Source organism: Lampetra fluviatilis, chromosome 47, assembly GCF_964198595.1.
Source record: "Lampetra fluviatilis chromosome 47, kcLamFluv1.1, whole genome shotgun sequence".
Taxonomy (NCBI): Eukaryota; Metazoa; Chordata; class Hyperoartia; order Petromyzontiformes; family Petromyzontidae; genus Lampetra; species Lampetra fluviatilis.
In genome coordinates, this window is record NC_136321.1 from 9,837,942 (window position 1) to 9,856,934 (window position 18,993).

The 18,993-nt window shown below is 51.8% G+C and overlaps 1 protein-coding gene across 1 annotated transcript; it reads left to right on the top strand.

Annotated features, from left to right (window-relative positions):
- Nucleotides 1-200: 200 nt before the first annotated feature.
- On the top strand, nucleotides 201-17,868 carry EED (embryonic ectoderm development). The gene is made up of 13 exons (XM_078877380.1): nucleotides 201-321; nucleotides 2,459-2,611; nucleotides 4,144-4,236; nucleotides 5,504-5,569; nucleotides 6,872-6,997; nucleotides 8,208-8,289; nucleotides 9,391-9,482; nucleotides 9,946-10,079; nucleotides 10,797-10,902; nucleotides 11,434-11,592; nucleotides 12,570-12,643; nucleotides 14,100-14,222; nucleotides 17,667-17,868. The coding sequence occupies exons 1-13, from the start codon at nucleotides 226-228 to the stop codon at nucleotides 17,752-17,754; spliced, it is 1,392 nt and encodes a 463-aa protein (XP_078733506.1). The 5' UTR covers nucleotides 201-225; the 3' UTR covers nucleotides 17,755-17,868.
- The last annotated feature ends 1,125 nt before the right edge of the window (nucleotides 17,869-18,993 follow it).

Genomic DNA, 18,993 nt, shown 5'->3' on the forward strand with positions numbered 1-18,993 from the left:
ATCACGCATACCATTATGTTAATTTTTTCCTTCCACCACGCCCACTATTTCGGCTCCAAGCAACATCCGGGTGCTCAGCCACGGGCGGACGCCCCCCCCCACAGCCTTTCCGGCATCAACCAATCACGTCAAAATCTGCTACCCCCTGGCCCTGCCCACCGCGGTGACGTCACCGCGAGGAGGCGGAGTCTGGCTGAGGAGGGGGGGGCGGGGCCGAACGGGTCAATGATGGCGGACGTGGAAATGATGGCGGGAACCGAGGCGAATAAACAGCGATCGATGGACGAGTTGAGCAACCCCGACGGCTCTGGCGACGAGAGCGTACGTGTTTCACCTCGCCGCGGTGGCGTTCGCGGGCGCTTCCCACGATCGTCGCTTGCGCCGAGAGAGGTTTTAAAGGACCACGCGAGGGGTTATTTAACACGCGCACCCACGCGGTCTCGAATTGCCTAGTGCGGATAGGCGACCCCGTTGTTTTCTGCGCTTCTCGTTGGCTCGCTGGGTCACGTGGTGGTGCCTCCGCGCGTCCGCGATTGGTGGAGCTGCTGGGGATCCTACCGGTAGGGGTTTGTCCCATGTACGGAATGTAAACACACGGGGATCAATGGTCGCGTTCTGTTGGCGAGTCAACTTTAATTCTTTGTGAGCATTAAGCTGTTGTTTTATTAACTGTTTTAATAAGGTGTGTAATTTGTGCAAACGTTACCGAAGTTATACGGAGTAATTTGTCCCGGTAGCCCATGGCATGCAATTGCTATTAACATCGCTCGCGTGCAGTAGTGCATTGGATAGAGTGGCATTCCTTTACACATTTAATGGGTTATTTAAATAATTTTGAATCATTACGTACATTGAAATGGTTTCCAGCTTTACACGCCGCCAAACTTGTGAACTCTGCCGTATGCGCCGGTCTATACACCGTTTAGTAAATGAATGGGGGAGCGGTGGTGCGGTGGTTAGCGCACTGCGTTACAGTATAAAACCCAGCCACTCGGGTTCGATTCCCTGCCTCGGCTATCGGCGAGTGGTATTTGATCCGTCCCCCCCCCCCCCCATACATAACCCACTGACCAGCGTGGTGAAGTATGGTCAAGCAATCCACGTAACCGACACGGCGTGGGGAAGCCACCGTTCAGCAAGACTTAGGGCTAAAATGTACTCAAATGTTTGTTGTACTAAGTACCGTATTCGTTATCTACGTCTTTGTTCCCATGTCTGCGCTCCCTACCTTCAATGCGCACTCACCAGAGTGGTGAAGTATGGTCGAATATACTCGTGTCCGGACCGATATGGGGAGGCCCTCATTCAGCAGTGGATGTTACATGGGCGAAATCCCGACACAATACGTGTGGAATTTGTACTACCAATGTGAATCTTGCATATTAAATGTTGATGCTGTTAAATGTAATATTATGGGTCTTTAAATCTCCGACTAAAAAAAAATAAACATTTGCCACACGTAAATGCCATTGAACAATCTAAATTACGTTAACCACCGTTATTGATTTTTTACAAACTGATACATATTTTATCGACACTCGAGAGGCGATGGTGATGATAGGCAGAGTTATAACGGTTGCTTCTTTACCCAGGAGAGCTACACTTGAGGCAGATTATTTTTTCTCAGAAGCTTCCTGTATTTAAATGTTTGGCCAACACCACTCACATTTTGTGTTTTAGATATGAGAGTAAACCAGTCAAAGCGGAGGAAACCCATACAAAACAAGGAGTGAACATACACATTCCACACAGATAGGTGCCCGAGTAGGAATCGATCCCAGGATCTACTTTGTGAGGCACAGAAAATTAGGCACAAGTCTTACCTGTTTTACGTGGCAAACCTTACCAATTGGCTCAAATATACAGTATATATTTATGTTTAAATGTATATTTACGTGATCTAACCCGAAAAAAACCCCGATGGACAAGTGCAGCGGTCCCCAACCTTTTTGGCACCAGGGAGCGGTTTCGTGGAAGACAACGTTTTTCACGGACCGGGGGGGGGGGGTCATTATTGGGTCTTTCCCCTTTTCAAAGAAGCTCTACAGCGACGTTTGTTTTTTTACTCATTTTGGCTGGGGTCAGCTTGTGGGTTTACCAAAACTGTGACTGTGACAAGTGCGTAGTGCGGGAAAGAGGCGCGGACGGAAGTGGTAAATAATAAAATGATGGGCGGGCCACGCGCGGACTCGCCGCGGCCCGGTTCCTAACAGGCCACGGACCGGCCCAGGGGTTGGGGACCCCTGGACAAGTGTTACCACTGAGCCACCCTGCCACCACCCTACAGGGCTTAGAACCCTTCGACTTCCCATTCACGCGTCGACCGTCAGAACGTCCGCTCGTGAGTCGACCGCTTTAACCGCAGCACTCCTCTCCCCCGCCTCCCTCGCCTCCACCTGTCGCTGGGCGAACGAATGTCCACCTCCGCTCACCGGCAGCCTCTTTGTCGCACTCGCAGGACGACGGCGTGAGCACGGGAAGCGGAGCGAACCCCGACCGGCCGGACACTCCGACCAACACGGCGTTTGCGCCCGGGCGCAAGAGCTGGTGCAAGGGCAAGTGGAGAGCGAAGAAGTGCAAGTTCGCCTTCAAGTGCGTCAACTCGCTCAAGGTGCGGAGACGCGCGCGGCCCGGGTCGCCATGCGCTCGCTCGCTCAGACCGCACGACAGCAAATGGCGGCCGCCGTTCACCACTGGTGGACGCGCTTCAGCCAGCAGCAGCAGAAATCGCAGGGCAATTTTCTGTCCCTATAATTTTAACTTGTAACGCGCCGTGCAAAATGTTTGCTCGCTCACGAACAGAGAAAATTTGCTCTTAAGCAGCGGGGAACCGTAGGACAAGCGGGAAAAGGCAGCCAGGCTGTGCCGGTGCCAAATTCCCCCCAAGCGCTGTCATCCTTCATATATTAAGATGTTGGCTAAATAATGAGTGCCTCCTTTGTATTATCTCTCGTGTACGGTTTTGTTACCTCAACATAAATGTAACCTCGTATAATTTTCATTGAAATAGCATAATTGCGTAAAGACATTATTCTTACACAGAGCTGAACGCATGCATCATGAGCATCATAATCAGGAATGTAACTGTTCATGAAAATATCTCCTTGATGATTATTTATTCAATTATTGCAATTCAATTCAACATTGGATAATTTTTTTTGGTACAGTCTTGCTCACTGTTCACCATTATCTCGACCACTATATTACATACAATTATTAAATAGTGCCTTTGAATATAGTGCTATTTGAATAAGGCACTATTTAATGTATATAAGATAAGTGTAACATCGTTTGCATAAAACAGGCACATATTTACATAATCCTGACATGTATGATTTGAAGTATGTGTTGTGAACTTAAGAATCTTTGTGAAATCTATTTGCATGCCATGAAAGAGTTATAGTCTTCTTTGCTAGTTCGCATACCTGTCCGTGCCTACCTTATTACAGACCAATTTCGACCTCACTGGTCACCCCGTGCCCTTATCAGTCTCAACGTTTATCCCATCACAAGGGACACACAAACAAATATACAAAAAAAATGTTGCCCGTATTGAAACGGCTGTACGCTGTATGGACCTGAAAACTCATTTCCCTATACAAGAAACAGTATGGGTTGAGGGGTATGAATTCGGCACCTTACTAACTAGTGTAGTCAAAGATGATCACGCTCAAGATGGTCTTTTAACATTAAAACTCTTCAATAATAATGAAAAATGTGAACAGCCACCAGCGCACAGCCTCGCTCCGACTCACACCATAGCTCTGCCTCCCCGTCCAAAACACGGCGGGAAGAAAACTGCTGCACCCCTTTTAACATGACGACCAAATGCAAGTATTCTACAGAGTGAACCTTTTTTTGACACGTTAAAATATCATCTTGTGTTTGCAGTCTGCCAGTGCGGCCCACTCAGGTTTCTCGTAAGCTCCTGCGGCCTTGTTTGTACTCACAAAACGTACTGATGATAGACGGACTTTGACATGCCCCCTTGATGTTTCGTCTTCATCGTCCATGTTACCCGCCACCTGCCGATCGTTGATTTTTATACGTCGGTGGCCGTGTGGTTATCGCCCGCCGGATGCACACGTGAACTCTTAATGAAACCAGGTAAATTCGTAAAGTTGTGTGTTTTTTTGTGCACAGGAGGACCATGGGCAGCCTCTGTTTGGGGTTCAGTTCAACTGGCACAGCAAGGAAGGAGATCCTCTGGTGTTTGCCACTGTGGGGAGTAACAGGGTAGGTACCATGCTGTGCATCACACCACCTTCGCCACGAGCAAACGGCACTAAACACATAACCGCTTTCAGCCTCGGTCGAAAAGCGTGAAAAAATATAGCATCACGGTACTTGTTGTAGTGGTCACCAGGCTAAGACCACCTCGCTGGATACTGCACTTACATGGTGACTGTGTTCCTTCCAGGGATCAGGATTGTTCTGCCGGTGTTTAACGTAGCCTGGCTCAATATTTAAATAGTCCCCCGGACAGTATTAATGTACATGTCATTTACTTTTTGTGAGTTCTTAAATGTATGCAATTGTTATCGTGATAAGTAACGGTGGCGAGAGGTTAACTACCTCGCCTGGTATACAGGAGGTCGTGGGTTCGATCCTGACCCTGAACGCCATGTATATATTTGGAGTTTGCATGTTCTCCCTGTGGTCGTGTGGATTTTTTTTTGATCGTCTTCGTCTGGTTTTTCCCTCCACATTTAGAAACACGCGTGTAGAGTATTTGGCTGCTATAAATTTCCACGTGGCAAGCCATGTCGTCGAGCTATCATTTGTGGGCAGGTCACTTCTGAAAAAAAGCTATAGAGCTCAGTGGGCCTTATCTGGTGAAATAAAAAATTAGTTTTATAGTTGTTGTTTTAAGTTAACAAACATCTCTAAATGTCTGTGCTCTCCGGTTGCCGGGGTAACAAGTTGGGCCATGTCCTTGCCCAATCCTGGGCCAGCGAGCTCAAACATTCAAAGAACGAGATAATGGAGAACCCGGCTTCATCACGGGTGGCTGAAATCCCAGATTTGAACCTGGGATGCCAGTGGGACAGGCCCAGAGGCGCCTTCGTGTGTGATTTCTAAGCACTACTCTGCTGTTATCCGAACAGTAAACACGTGTAATCCATTGATTTTATTTAGGAACGTGTATACCCGTGTTGCCCGTGACTAAACCAGCCGGAATGTGCCCGAACTTGTTCGCACAAGCTAAGTAGTGGACGCGCCTGGGTAGTGCCTGGATGGGTGACCACCATGCACGCCAGGTTGTCATAGGCGCTGCTACCCGGTGGACAGCAAACCCTTTCGTTGTACTCAATTCCTGTGCGCTGTCTCTCTCTACACCACCCCGCACCTTTGCCGATCGACACTCACCGGCGGTGGTGAGGTATGGCGATATAACCCGGATGGTGTGGGGAGTTCCTCTTGTACGTGCCTTTGTATGTATATATGTATGCGTGCGTACATCTGCATCTCTGTAATCCCCCCCCACCCCTCTCTGTTCCAGGTCACGCTGTACGAATGCCACTCACAGGGTGAGGTGAGGCTCATGCAGTCGTACGTTGACGTAGAGGTGAGTGGTGGACCCGGCTGCCTGACTTTAATCTTTGCGCGGGTGCCTTCACTGCTGCTGAAATGCCACTGCCAATGTCGTCATCATCGTCGTCGTCATCGCACACGCATCGTCTCCATCGATGATTGTGATCGTGATTGGCAGTCATTTCCGCCATTATCAGTCCATCGTCGTTATTGTCGTCATCATGGTAATGACATCAGTTGTCACTTTTTGATAATAACACCAGGGTTGAGCGATGGCGTGTTGGATACTGCGCCGCACTACGAATCTGATGACACGAGTTCAATTCGTCGCCAACACGAACATCAGTTGCAAGTCCATTGTATATAGTTCTGGTTGTTTATAAAATTCCCCAGCCTCCATTCTTTTCACCACCTGTAAACCTTCTCTTTCCCATGTAATGTGCATGTTACAATATCAGCCTTTTTGGCACTCATAATTTGAGTTCATATCTATATTGTAATTGCAATTGACCCCCACTTCTGGCAAAACTGATATTTATTATTATACACCCACACGTGTGTGTTCACGTGTGTGTGTTCCACTGATTGGGAGAGTGTTGGTGCAGCATTTAACGCACTGCGCTCCAAACCAATTCACCCGAGTTTGATACCCGCTCGTGATCAATAGCAGTGCCGAATATTTGAACCTGTCCTGGGCCTCCCCAAAGGTCGACTGAGTTGAAGATAACGAGTACCCGGTGCGGTGTATAAAACACCACCACTGCGGGAGACAAAGGCAGCCAGGCGTGGTGTTGGCCACCCAGCCCCCTCGTGTGCAATGCCTGCCTTCCTAGGTGCTGCTCGCTACAGCAATTGTTAGCGAGCAGCTAAAAAGTGTTCTTCGCACCTCATTGCCTCCCTAGTGACGACGTCACATTTATCCCTCTATTTAAGAACGAAACAGGAGGAGTTCTCCACAAATGTGACTGTCGCCTGATGATGCTAATTGTAATTACTGGCGAAACGTCATACTCAAATTGTAAATGTAGTGGGTTTACTCTCCAACCCATCGGTGTGCTGTACTCGCACGTTTTGTTTACGTGACAAACCTTACTAATTGGCTGTGTCTGTTGGTGGCGGGTTTAACGGCACATTTATATTTACGCGATCCAACCCAAAAAAACCTCTTCTGGATAACGGTTCTCTCCCCGACGATCCGTTAAAGGCTGCACGGGCAATCTTTGTCTTTGCGTCAGCGCCATTGCACCCGCGCGTTTGGCTTCGCGTTCGTCTGCCCGCGCGCCGCGCGTTCGTAACCGACACCGAGGGCGCACGCGCCGTCGTTTGCCCGTCGCAGGCGGACGAGAACTTCTACACGTGCGCGTGGACGTACGACCGCAACACGAGCCACCCCCTGCTGGGCATCGCCGGATCTCGCGGCATCATCCGCATCATCAACCCCATCACCATGCAGTGCGTGAAGGTGAGCGTATAGCGAGCGCCCCCCCCCGCCACCGCGTGGAGTTTTGAGTCTCACGCCGATTTTGTTGGGCCACGTGAGAAGTCGTTTGCAAGGGCGATGTTTGCCGGGTCGCGAAAACGATGAAGGAAAAACAGATAAAAGCACGGCAGTGAAGCACGATAGAAATCGGAGCAACAAAACAAGCGTGTCACATGAGAAATAGAAAATATTGAGCAAACGTAAGTCGGTGTTAAATAGTAAATTTGCTCTTGCGCAACTTGACTCGGGCAGATTATTTGTATTTTGATCGTTGCACATTCCAGTTTACTATTGTACGAATGTGTAAAAAAACCGAAACTATATGATATGAAATGCGATTGCAAATTAACTCCTAAAAAAAGTGACGGCTCCGCATGAGAATTCCAGGTGTTGTTTTGTGCCATCACCGGTGACTGTGTGTGCGTGCCACCGTTTCATTGTCGTGGGGAGCGGTGGGAGCAATGGTTAGGGCACTGCACTAACCCGGCAACCCGAGCTCAAGCCCGCTTATGAGCAACAACAGCAGCAGCGGCAGCGATATTTGAACTGGATCTGGGCCTCCCTAAGGTCGATTCAGCCTAATTTGATGAACCAGTGAAATGTGTAAACATCAGTACTTGGGAGACAAAGGCGGCTGGGCGTGGTGCTGACTACCCACCCCCTCATATGCCGTGCCGGCCTTCATAGGTGCTACTCACTAACTAACTGCACTTGCCGCGACAGTCAGTAGGGGGGATCTTTGTGGGCGGTACTGGTTGCACAGTGGTTAGCGCACTGCGCTGTGGACCAGACGACTTCATAGATTGATTCCTGGCCACGGCCAACAACGAACGATGTCGAAACCGGTCCTGAGCTTCGCCTAGGTCACCCTAGCCTCAAATGAGTACCTGGTGCGGTGTGTAAATCTCAATACTGGGGAGGTAAAGGTGACTGGGCACTGTGCTGGCTCACACGACCCTCTCGTGCACTGTGCCAACCTTAAAAGGATCCATGCTAACAGAACGTGTCCTCATGGTGTGTCATCGGTAACACATGCTCAATGTTTGACTGTATATTGTGTCTCGTTACTTTTCGTCGCGTATTTGTGCATCATTTTGCGTGTTTTGCGCGTGTCCGCACGGTTGCGACCAGCCGCCTCGCTTGCCCGTTTGTAACCGGCCGATGTAATAACCGACGCTCAATAATCCCCCAGCACTACGTGGGCCACGGCAACGCAATCAACGAATTGAAATTCCACCCCAGGGACCCCAACTTGCTCCTCTCGGTCAGCAAAGGTGAGCAAACGGAGGCGGTGGCCCAATCCCAGCGGCAGGTGGTTGCAAACCTTTCCATCGCTCGTCTTCGGGGTCTTTTCACCGCTCGCATAATTTTTGCCGCCATGGGAGACGCTTGGCTCTTGTTTCTCAACAATCCGCGTGCGGCTCTGAAGAAATTAGTTTCTCGTCTCTGTAGAGCTGCTTTTTTGTGCGTTCACTGGTCCTTCCCCCGCACCTCCGATCAGCACGGTTGCCTATGTACGGTGCGAAAGAAGTTCAACATGCAGTCCATACATATGAAGGGAGAGGGGGAGGGCTCCTCAATATTTTTAAACTCCACGGCGCGCGCACTTCCAAGCCAGCATGCGGTCCACGCCGCACGCCGTTTGCCCAGCTGCGGCGCACGTGCGACCGAGGAAGTCGAGAGGTCCGGCGGTGGGGGCTGACGGCCGACCGCTTACCCTGCCGCGCCAGGGCCACCCAATGGAGAGGGGAGGGGGCTGGGTGGGGGGGCGTGGGATGGGGGGTGGGATTGACCGCTGGCCGTCACGGAGGAGGGGGGAGTTCGTCTGCCCTCGTGAACAGTGGGGGTTCTCTCCTATACTTCCAAAACACGGCGGCACGTCAGGGAGTTGGGGGTGGGGGGGTTGCGATACGGTGCTGTTCCTCGAGGTTGGCTGCCCGACTCGCTCAGTGGGTTCGTGATGGCCATAGCAGCAGCAGCTGCTGCATATTACCAATAGCAGTAGCAGCTGCGTTATTAACGGAGCAGTTGCAATGTTACTTTCGATAGCAGCAGCGGTAGCAGCAGTGTTATCGTGAGTAGAACTATTTGTTATTCTTAGCAGCAGCATAGCCACAAGCAGTGTGTCTGAGCATAAGGATCGGTTTTCATAGATGAATTTCTACGTGCCTCTGATTAAAGGTCTACAAAGCGAGTAGCATCAGTATTACTAACAACGGTGGCGGTAGCAGTATTTTTTATCAGAGGCAATAACACGGATTATCAGTGAACGACAGTCGGAGCATCGTCGGTGTTGTCCCGTAAGTGGGTATCGGTGGCGGCAGCAGCCTTGGTCGGCGGAGCACTGACGCGTTGGGCTTTGTGGATGCCGACAGACCACGCGCTGCGGCTGTGGAACATTCAGACGGACACGATGGTGGCCGTGTTCGGCGGCGTGGAAGGACATCGCGACGAAGTCCTCAGCGCCGTGAGTTGTCGCCCTTCCTCACCCAGCGTGTGGCCCCTCCCAAACCCCGCTCGTGTCTCCCCCCCCCCCCCCCCCATGAGTTCACTCGCCAACGGCATGGTTCCCCCCCCTTCATCGCTACGCACATTCATAGTCCGCCTGGAGGAGTGGCACACGCTCGCTCGCTCACTCGCTCCTTGTTCACCCGCTCGCTCCTTGTTCATTCGCTTGCTCGCTCCTTGTTAATTCGTTCGCTCATCTTTCCACTCGCACGCTCATCCTTCCACTCGCACGCTCGTAGGTTCACACCCCGACTCAAAGAGCCACTCACCAAGTCGCTCGCTCACCCGCCCGCAAACCTCTGTAACGAGCGGCAAATGCGCGACCGCGAGGACGTGTCCGCCGCTCTCCAAAAGCGGGACGCGCGAGCGCGAGCGTTTGTTTCCACAATGCCTGCTGCGTCCGTCTATCTTCTGCGTGCCAGGACTTTGACCTCTACGGAGACAAAATCATGTCGTGTGGCATGGACCATTCTCTGAAGCTGTGGCGCCTGGATTCGGAGAGGATGCAGAGGGCGATACGCGGCTCCTATGAATACAACCCCAACAAGACCAACAGGCGAGAGCGGGGAGCGGGCCATCGCGGGGCATGTAGCGCAGTTGGTCGGTATCATGCGGTGGTGGCAATTGCTCTCGGTGTTCACCATGGCCCCTTGTCCCACCGCGGGCAGTGTCCAAACGTGGGCGGGAACCTTCGCGTATATGCCACCGTCTGTTTTTAACGGGCACTCCTTCCTATTTCCATACTCCGTAGAATACCCTCGCGGAAACTTTCTCACCAGAAAGCTACCACTGTGCCCTTGCTATCGCACACGTTTGTGGTCGAGAGATAAAATGCTTCGAGGAAATCATTGTCAGGATTTGCCACCCTGGGTGGTACTGATAAAGCAGTGTTTGGGTCCCGTGGCTCAATTCTGTTATGGCTGGCAATGGCGCCACGGTTAGCACAGAGGTCACCGGATCGATTCTGTATCTCCATGCGGAAATTTAAAACTGTGGTGAAAGTTTCTTACCCCCCCCTCTTTCCCCCCCCCAACACCGACCGTCTTTGTTTACCCAGCAGTATAAGTAGACCAAAGTCTGTCGGCAGGTTGTGTGTGGTGGGGTAAAGTATGGGTACTCCCACCTCTGCCAAGATGCCTAGCTAGCTTGGACAAGTAGGCCAAATACTGTCGACAAGTGGGGAGCTCTGTTGAGCTTTTTTAACGCGCAGTTGAGTTTTTTTTCTTCTCACAATTATCATCAATCTTGTTATTCCACTTGTTTGCGTTGGCAGGCCATTCCCGTCGCAGAAGGTTCACTACCCCGACTTCTCCACGCGAGACATCCACCGCAACTACGTGGACTGCGTGCGCTGGCTGGGTGACCTCATCCTCTCCAAGGTGCCAAGGGGGGGGGGGGCTCTCTTTTAGCTTCCCCACGAGTGGAGGCCTCTCCTCCGGCAGGGGCACGAACGAGCAATTGCAGGGCTGCACCTTTAACAAATTTTTGTTGTTGTCCATGAAGTGGCTACACTTAGGAAGCGGCTTAGGTGGTTGTGTGTCAGCCTACGCTCCCACCCGTCTGTGCTTGTGTGCGTGCGTGTGTATTGCGCTGCTCTACAAACCCGGCGACCCGAGTTCGATTCCCGCTCACGGTCAACACGAGTGACCATTATCTGAACCAGTCCTGGGCCTCCCCTCGGTCGACTCGGCCTCAAATGAGTACCTGGTGCGATGTGTGAACATGGTCACTGGGGGAGACAAAGGCGGCCGGGAGTGGTGCTGCTGGCCATCCACCCCTTCGTGTGCCGTGACAGTCTTGAGAGGTGCTGCTCGTTAACGGCACTTGCCCCAACAGTCTGTTAAGGCCACACGGATGATCTTTGTCTTCGTGTGTGTGTGTGCACGTGCGTGCGTGTGTGTTTCTCTCAGTCGTGCGAGAACGCCATCGTGTGCTGGAAGCCGGGCAAGATGGAGGAGGACGTGGACAAGATTCGTGTCAACGACTCCAACGTCACCATCCTGGGGCGCTTCGACTACACGCAGTGCGACATCTGGTACATGCGCTTCGCCATGGACTTCTGGCAGAAGGTGAGAACCACGTTCTGGCCCGTAACCCTCCCATTTCTCTGCAGACTGGAAGAATTTGCCAACCAATATTGATATATACGTGAATAAAAGATTTCCTAATTCCGGGCGCGGATGTTGCTTTTCACCGCGGGCGTGCGACAAGCGAAGGGAACGTTCACAGCGAGTTCAGTGTGCTCCTGCTGCCAACGTGAGCATCGGGTTGTCGCTGCTCACCTGCGTACAGTCGGGATGAGTCCATCCACAGGGCTGACATCGCTTTTGTGCGGTTTCCAGAATATGTGGCCAAATTCACTTCTACCCACATTTTGCTCTCTTGTGCGGTTTGAATTCATTCGACATGCGGTGGCTATGCGGTCGGACGTGGGACAGCATTGTGTACTGTGTGTGTACTGTGCGTGTGTGTGTACTGTGTGTGTGTACTGTGTGTGTGTACTGTGTGTCTGTACTGTGTGTGTGTGTACTGTGTACTTTGTGTGTGTACTGTGTGTCTGTACTGTGTGTGTGTGTACTGTGTGTGTGTGTGTGTGTACTGTGTGTGTGTGTGTACTGTGTGTGTGTGTACTGTGTGTGTGTACTGTGTGTGTGTGTACTGTGTGTGTGTGTGTACTGTGTGTGTGTGTACTGTGTGTGTGTACTGTGTGTGTGTACCGGCCTGTTTTTGATCGGAGCGCAAACTTCCGCAGAAAGCAAGGGGACCCATGCCCCCCACCTCAGTCAGGATTTTAACTCGAAGCATCCCGGGTCTCCTAATCCCCCCACCCCCCCCCCCCCCAATGGAATATTCAAGAAGAGGCAAAACAAACCCAAAGACTTGCTGATGTAAAAGTTTAGTAACTTCCACGTATCGGCTATGACTGGGCTTGTGGTGAATCTGACAAGGCGCACTCAATCTAGGCCGAGTCATCGGGTGAGTGATGCTTGTTGTCGCCACACGGACTGGCTGATGCCAACCTCACACCCCCTGCCCCCCCGTTCAGATGCTGGCACTCGGCAATCAGGTGGGCAAGCTCTTTGTGTGGGACCTGGAGGTAGAAGACCCTCACAAGGCGAAGTAAGAATCAAAATTTTTTTTTTTATCAAAGTCACAATCTTCGCTATGCTGAGTACTGTGCTTGATGACCGTAAATTATGATGAATTGATGGAATGAATGGGAAATGAGTGAGAGCCATACGATGAGCATATGAAGAGGGGACAGGAGCGGTGGCGGTTGTGAGGGGGGAGTTTTGAGTGCGGAGCGGAAACCAGTGAGGGATGGTGGCCGTTTAATGTGGAGGGGGGAGGGCAAGTTTGAGTGAAGGGAGGCAAGAAGGTGGGCTGGCGGCGTAACGGCGTCGTGAGACAAACCCGTTCGGAGCGCCTGCGGCGCAGCGCACGGCCCCCTTCCTTTGAGGCAACAGGTCTCCGGAAGCGGATCCCACAGAGCTCTTGAGCTGCGAGATCCCGTCATGTGATCTCTGGTCACGCAGCAGCAGAGGGCAGCGTTTTTCGCACCTGCTCTGCCCGCCTGTTGCGTGACCGTCAAAGCAATGTTTGGTTTTCACAGCTGGGATTTAAGCAACCGAAGTGAAGAAGCAACCTTCAGGCGGTGTCGGTGTTTTCCGTGCAGTCTTTGGTGACCTTGCCGAGACCATTGCCCCGCCGCTTTGAGGATGTGGCTTCGGGGGCGCCGCGGTGGCTAGGAGACGTTAACTCCCTCGCCTGATTGACCCTGACGCCTGCTGTGTATTTGAAGTTTGCTTGTTCTCCCTGTGGTGGCGTGCAGTCTCCTCCGGGTCCTCCGGTTTTCCCCTCTGCATTTAGAATCGACGTGTCACGCGTTGAGAGTATTTGGCTGCTATAAATGTCCACGTGATGATCAGCCGCCACTTCGTTGCGCTATCATTTGTGGCAGCCAGCCAGGTCGCCTGTGAAAGAGAGCCACGTAGCGGCTCAGTTGGGCCTCTTACCTGGTCAAATAAAATAAATAGTTTTGTAAAGTTCATCCACAAGCACCACTGAGATCTTGGGATGAGTGCTCTGATCTCTGAGCCACCTGACCACCTTCCTCAACAATAATAATAATTATTATTTCAACTTGTAACGCAAAGTGTTCGCTCGCTCTCGAAGATGGAGAACGACTCCAGAGCGGCGACGAACCGCAGACAAGCAGGGAAGGCGGTCGGACGATGAGTCGGCACCAACAGTTGCCCAGCCTCTGCCGTCCTCTGTGTATCCAGATATTTCAGCCAGTTGGTGTTTATACACGTGGGAGGAAAGCCATGCATGCGAGGGGGCCAGCACTACCCCGTACAGATGGAACGGATGGAGATCAGTCCGCACTTTTCTGAAACCGCATTCTCCTAGCAAGCCAGGGCATACCACCTGGGTGCCGCCGGGGAAGAGAGTTCCACAATAACCGTACGGTCCGCCAAGCCCTCGCTGCCGCCTCCACAGCTGCCACCGCCGTGCGGACGAACTTCCGTCGTAACCCCGTGCGCGCCACCCTCCCCCGTGCGCGCCCCACCAGGTGCTCCACGCTGGCTCACCCCAAGTGCATCTCGGCAATACGGCAGACGAGTTTCAGCCGAGACAGCTCCGTGCTGATCGCGGTGTGCGACGACGCCTCCATCTGGCGCTGGGACCGTCTACGGTGAAAGCCGCACGCCGCACGCCGTGACACCGCCCCACACCCTCGTTCCCCTTTCCCCAAACTGCCCCCCCTCGGCCCCCCCCCCCCTCGGCCCCCCCCCTCGGCCCCCCCCCCCCCTCGGCCCCCCCCTCGCCCCCCTGAGTACAAATCGTGCCACACCTTCTTAACGGAAGACGCAACCCATAAAACAATATAAACCGTACACGTGTACCCTGGTCGGGGTGGTGCATTAACACCTCGCTCCGAGAGCCAATCGTCGCACCTCCCTGCTCTGTGGCGTTGCCAAAAGACGCCGCTGGCGTCTTGCAGACCGTGCTCACGCATCGCGCGCCTCTCTTGTAAAAATAGCCGGGCAACCGCCTAAACGGGATTGTCCCGTGCACCGAATAAAATTAACTTAAACTCGTCGGAACGTCGCCAGGCCAATGCGCGCATCTCCTTCACGAATGGAGAGTTAAAGACACAAGCGACAGGAGTGTGACCGGCCATGCAACCCAAACTAATGGACCGTTACAGTAAACCCACTATAGTGCACTCCTTCAACGGAGAAGGAAGAGCAAAATGACAACGCTCTCTCTCTCATCTGATGAAGCCCTCTCGGCGTGGCCTGCAGGCCTTGACATTGGCTTTCGAGCTCCTGCTGCCATCACGCACGCAAGAATAGATGGAATGTCGAAAAACGATTTAGCTCATTGCAAGTGAGAGGGAAAGCGAGCAATGTTAACTGAATTGCTGCTGAACGTCACAACGCGCGTTCATAAACAAACGCGTCACCGAAATGACGTCACTTCAGTGACCTCATCTCCTGTGATGTCATACTTTTTGGAATCCTTCTCTAAATGTTGTGTCTGGGCCCAATTTTCAGATAAATTTTGATTATTCGGATAAATCGGGAACATCCCCACCATCCGCTTACCCACCGACCAACGTACCCACCAGACAACCTATCTAATGACTTACCCCGTGTATCTCTCCTCCCCCGTTCACCGTCGCGGCAATCTGCCACACGCTGCCCCAACCCGGCTCTGTGCCTCGAGAGAACTTGCAGAGTCAAATGTTGCCAGAGCGGTTACTCCCTAATGTTCCGACTTCTTACATTTACCAACCTCGCCAAGTATTTCTGATTGTCATCTTACCATTTTCTTTTTTATATTCCGGTTTAATTTATGATTTTTTTTTTTTATTTGCCTTGAAGCCAAATATTGCCTTAAAGGAAGAGCAACAAATACGCTGTCGGTCTTGTCGAGCGTTAATCGGTGTTTTCATTTCGCTGACAGCTTAACGTCCTTGTAATTATTACTAGAAACTGGGAGCATCTCCGACGTTAATAACGATGGGGGTTTTTTTTACACAAGACTAGGTAATCGACTTTGTATGCGTGTTAAATAATTTTGTCACTCCACTGCTGGATGAAGGCCTCCCACACGCCGCGTGGGTCGTGAGGGTTATTTGACCGTCACGCCGGCCGGTGCGGGTTGGTGATGCCGGGGACCATAGCCCGCTGGAGCGGAGTGCAGTACAACAGTGAATGTTTCTGCACGGCCCTCCGCTGACGGTGTAGCTCCGTAGCAGCCGACAACACCTTGTTTTGCACACGGCCGCTTTGCATACAACTGGTGTGCAGGCTCCGTCTTGCTTAGCTTTCAAGATTCCGTGCAAGCGATGCCCGCGGTTAGCGATTGGTGCGATTCCGCGAATCCGGAGTGGAACGCCGAGCGCAGGAACGGGCCTCTCTTGAAAGCGTGCAATCTGCTTCCTGCCGTTTGTAAAAGATGGGAATGAGCCGATTCTCTTTTTCTTTTCACATTAATGGCCATCGACCGGCCAATATTGCAGGGAGTGATGAACGAAATCCCCGTTCCTCCTACCATTACCACCAATCTTTCCTAGCCGGTTTAGTAATTTTTCAGTCTCAGTCTTGGAGATAACTCGTGTTGCGAAACTGTATAAATATTCCTCACTTTCAAGGCTGCAACGGGTTTTTATGAACATGTTTTAAAATTCTTGACGATACAAAGTTGTGCGTGTGTACGCGTGCGTTCGTGTGGGGAGCGGTAGCGTAGTGGTGAGCGCGCTGCAATACGAACCTGGCGTCCCGAGTTCGATTCCCGCTCACGACCAACACCAGTGACAATTATCTGAACCGGTCCTGGGCCTCCCCTAGGTCGACTCAGCCTCAAATGAGTAGCTAGTGCAGTGTATACATTGCCACTAGGGAGACAAAGGCGGCCGGGCGTGGTGCTGGCCACCCACCCCCTCGTGTGCCGTTCCGGCCTTCACAAGTGCTCGCTTACAGCACTCGCCCCAAAAGTCTAAAAGGCTATCCGGGGATCTTTGTCTTTGTGTGGTGCTTTAACGCGGCTTAGAAAGGCTGGCTTATGAAGAATGTTTTGATATCTGTGTCTGGCTGTCGTAACGATTGTTTTTAAGAGAATGATGGAAGAAAGGACTTTGTGTGTGTATGTGGTCGTTTTCCATATTTCTATATAATACATTTTCCAAAAAAAATCCAAACATTTCTACAGCTCACACCTCATAACGAATTTCGACTCGAGACTTTGATGCCCGTTTACACGTCAGAGACAGTCAAAACAATAACAAACTTTAAAATTGTTAACCACAAAGCAGACTTTCCCAGTGTTTTGGGCCAAAGTTCTTTGCGTACATTTGAGTGTCCTTAATTTCACAAAAGGTTGTTGTTTTTTAAATCGTACATTGTAAATACGTCACGTCATGAAAGTTGAAACTAGCTGTCGTTTGAAATCTCGGTGTAATCGTTAATGCAGGGCCACTATTGTTATGCATCAAAGCGGTCTTTCTCAAGTGGAAATATTTCTAATTCGGAGATGCTAGCGATTGCCTCAAACAAAAAAAGAGATGTGTTCATGAAAATGTTTGAAGTTGAGTTGAAAACATTTGAGATGGTTAGGACTTCTCAGAACAAGTGAAGCTGTTGTTTGTAATGTGTTTTTCATAAGTATCGATGTTATTTTGTACAGAAAAATAAAGCCATGCTGTGGTTATATTTTGCCTCGAGCGATTTTTATATTATCAGTGTTGGTATAAATTCCACATTCCCATGGCGGTGCCTGACTGGAGAATACAACGAGCCAAGGAGAGCAGCCATCGCTCATCATAATCATCAGCCATGGTCAATCCACTGCTGGATGAGGGCCTCCCCAATCTGCTGCCGTATCTCACGGTCTTGCCGTGTAACAATCTGCCTGACACCATCCTGGTCTACCGATTCCACTCGCTCACCCACTCGCTCACCCAGTCGCTCACCCACTCGCTCACCCACTCGCTCACCCACTCGCTCACCCACTCGCTCACCCAGTCGCTCACCCACTCGCTCACCCACTCGCTCACCCAGGGTCACTCTTGCACGTCCTGGCCTCTCACCTCGTTACTCAACATCGCCCCGTGCGCTTCACCGTGACGCAGAATGCCTCGGAGCTCTCGGCATCGGACCGTGGGCGACCCTGGGGAGGTGCCGGTGGAGCTCGCGGTGGGGGTCGAGTGCAAGGAGTGAAGCACCCAGGCCCACCGAGCTGAACCCGTGGCTGCTCTGGACGTGTGGGTAACGCGTGGGTAATGCGTGCACGCAACACGGCGTGTCAGGAGGCGGGGGTAGAGAGGAGTGGCCACCACCCGACTGGCCGCTGCATCTTTGTGTCGAGGGGGCCACGGGGACACGCGGAGGCTGCGTGGGTGTGAGCCGTAGTGTGCTGTGCAACACGAACCTCCAGCGAATGCGAGTTGCTAGTTCGACTCCCGCTCACGGTTAACGCCAGTGACGATTGTCTGAACCCCCCCCCCCGCCTGGGTCGACACGGACTTGCATGGCGCGTTGTGTAAACATCGCCACTGGGGAAGACGAAGGCGCCCGAGTGGCTCTCGACACCCATTCCCGCGTGTGCCGTCCCGGCCCCCAATGGGTGCCCCTCCGAGTCTTGTGAGGCTGCACAGCAGAATCGGCGCTATGCACAGAGAGAGAGAGAGATGGTAGATGTTGGGTGAAATGTACTTTGCCTTTATTCAGAAGCCATGCCGCAGTGTCCAAGTATAAAGAGTTGCAGGTGTATAAAAATATCACATCTCGTAAAGTAGTTTTTTTAAATCTTTACACTAAAGCGATTTTGGTCGAGCAAAAATAATAATTACATCGATTCATTTGTTTTTTGCGTGACCGTACCCGCACTCTACATGACACAGAACGTCCACAATGAGCATCATCCCTTTAGCAGCTGGCAAAAAATTACAACGGGGGAAAAATAAAAAAAATATCGCGGTGCATGCAATGCAATTAAACATGCGTTGAAGTCGACATGGAGGGTCCGTTCGAATGGGGACGCTAAGAGAGAGTAGCAATCCTTGTTAGCGGACAACTTCACAGAGTCACCGGAGGTCGGGGAGTGAGGCGGGCGAAACCTCGTGCGGTCCGAGAGGGGAAACTCCATCCCGTGCACGCACACGGTGCCAAAACCTGTTCTCTCTCAGCGCTGTGCGAGACACACGGATCCCCAAAACCGTTTCCTGAACCGAGTGGATAAGAAATTAAAAACCGCATCTTCAGTCTGCTGTTATTAATCCACACGAAAGAAGCCGTCCGAACAGCCTCTCAAAGCCGGTCTCCCTGTACTCTTTTCCACCGTACATCTGGGCCAGAACGAGACTCGGATGTCTTGAGGCCAGCATGGCACGGTTATGCGTTGTGGCTGCTCTGCAAATGCTCAATGGAAAATTAAAACACCACCCGTTCTGCGAGGAA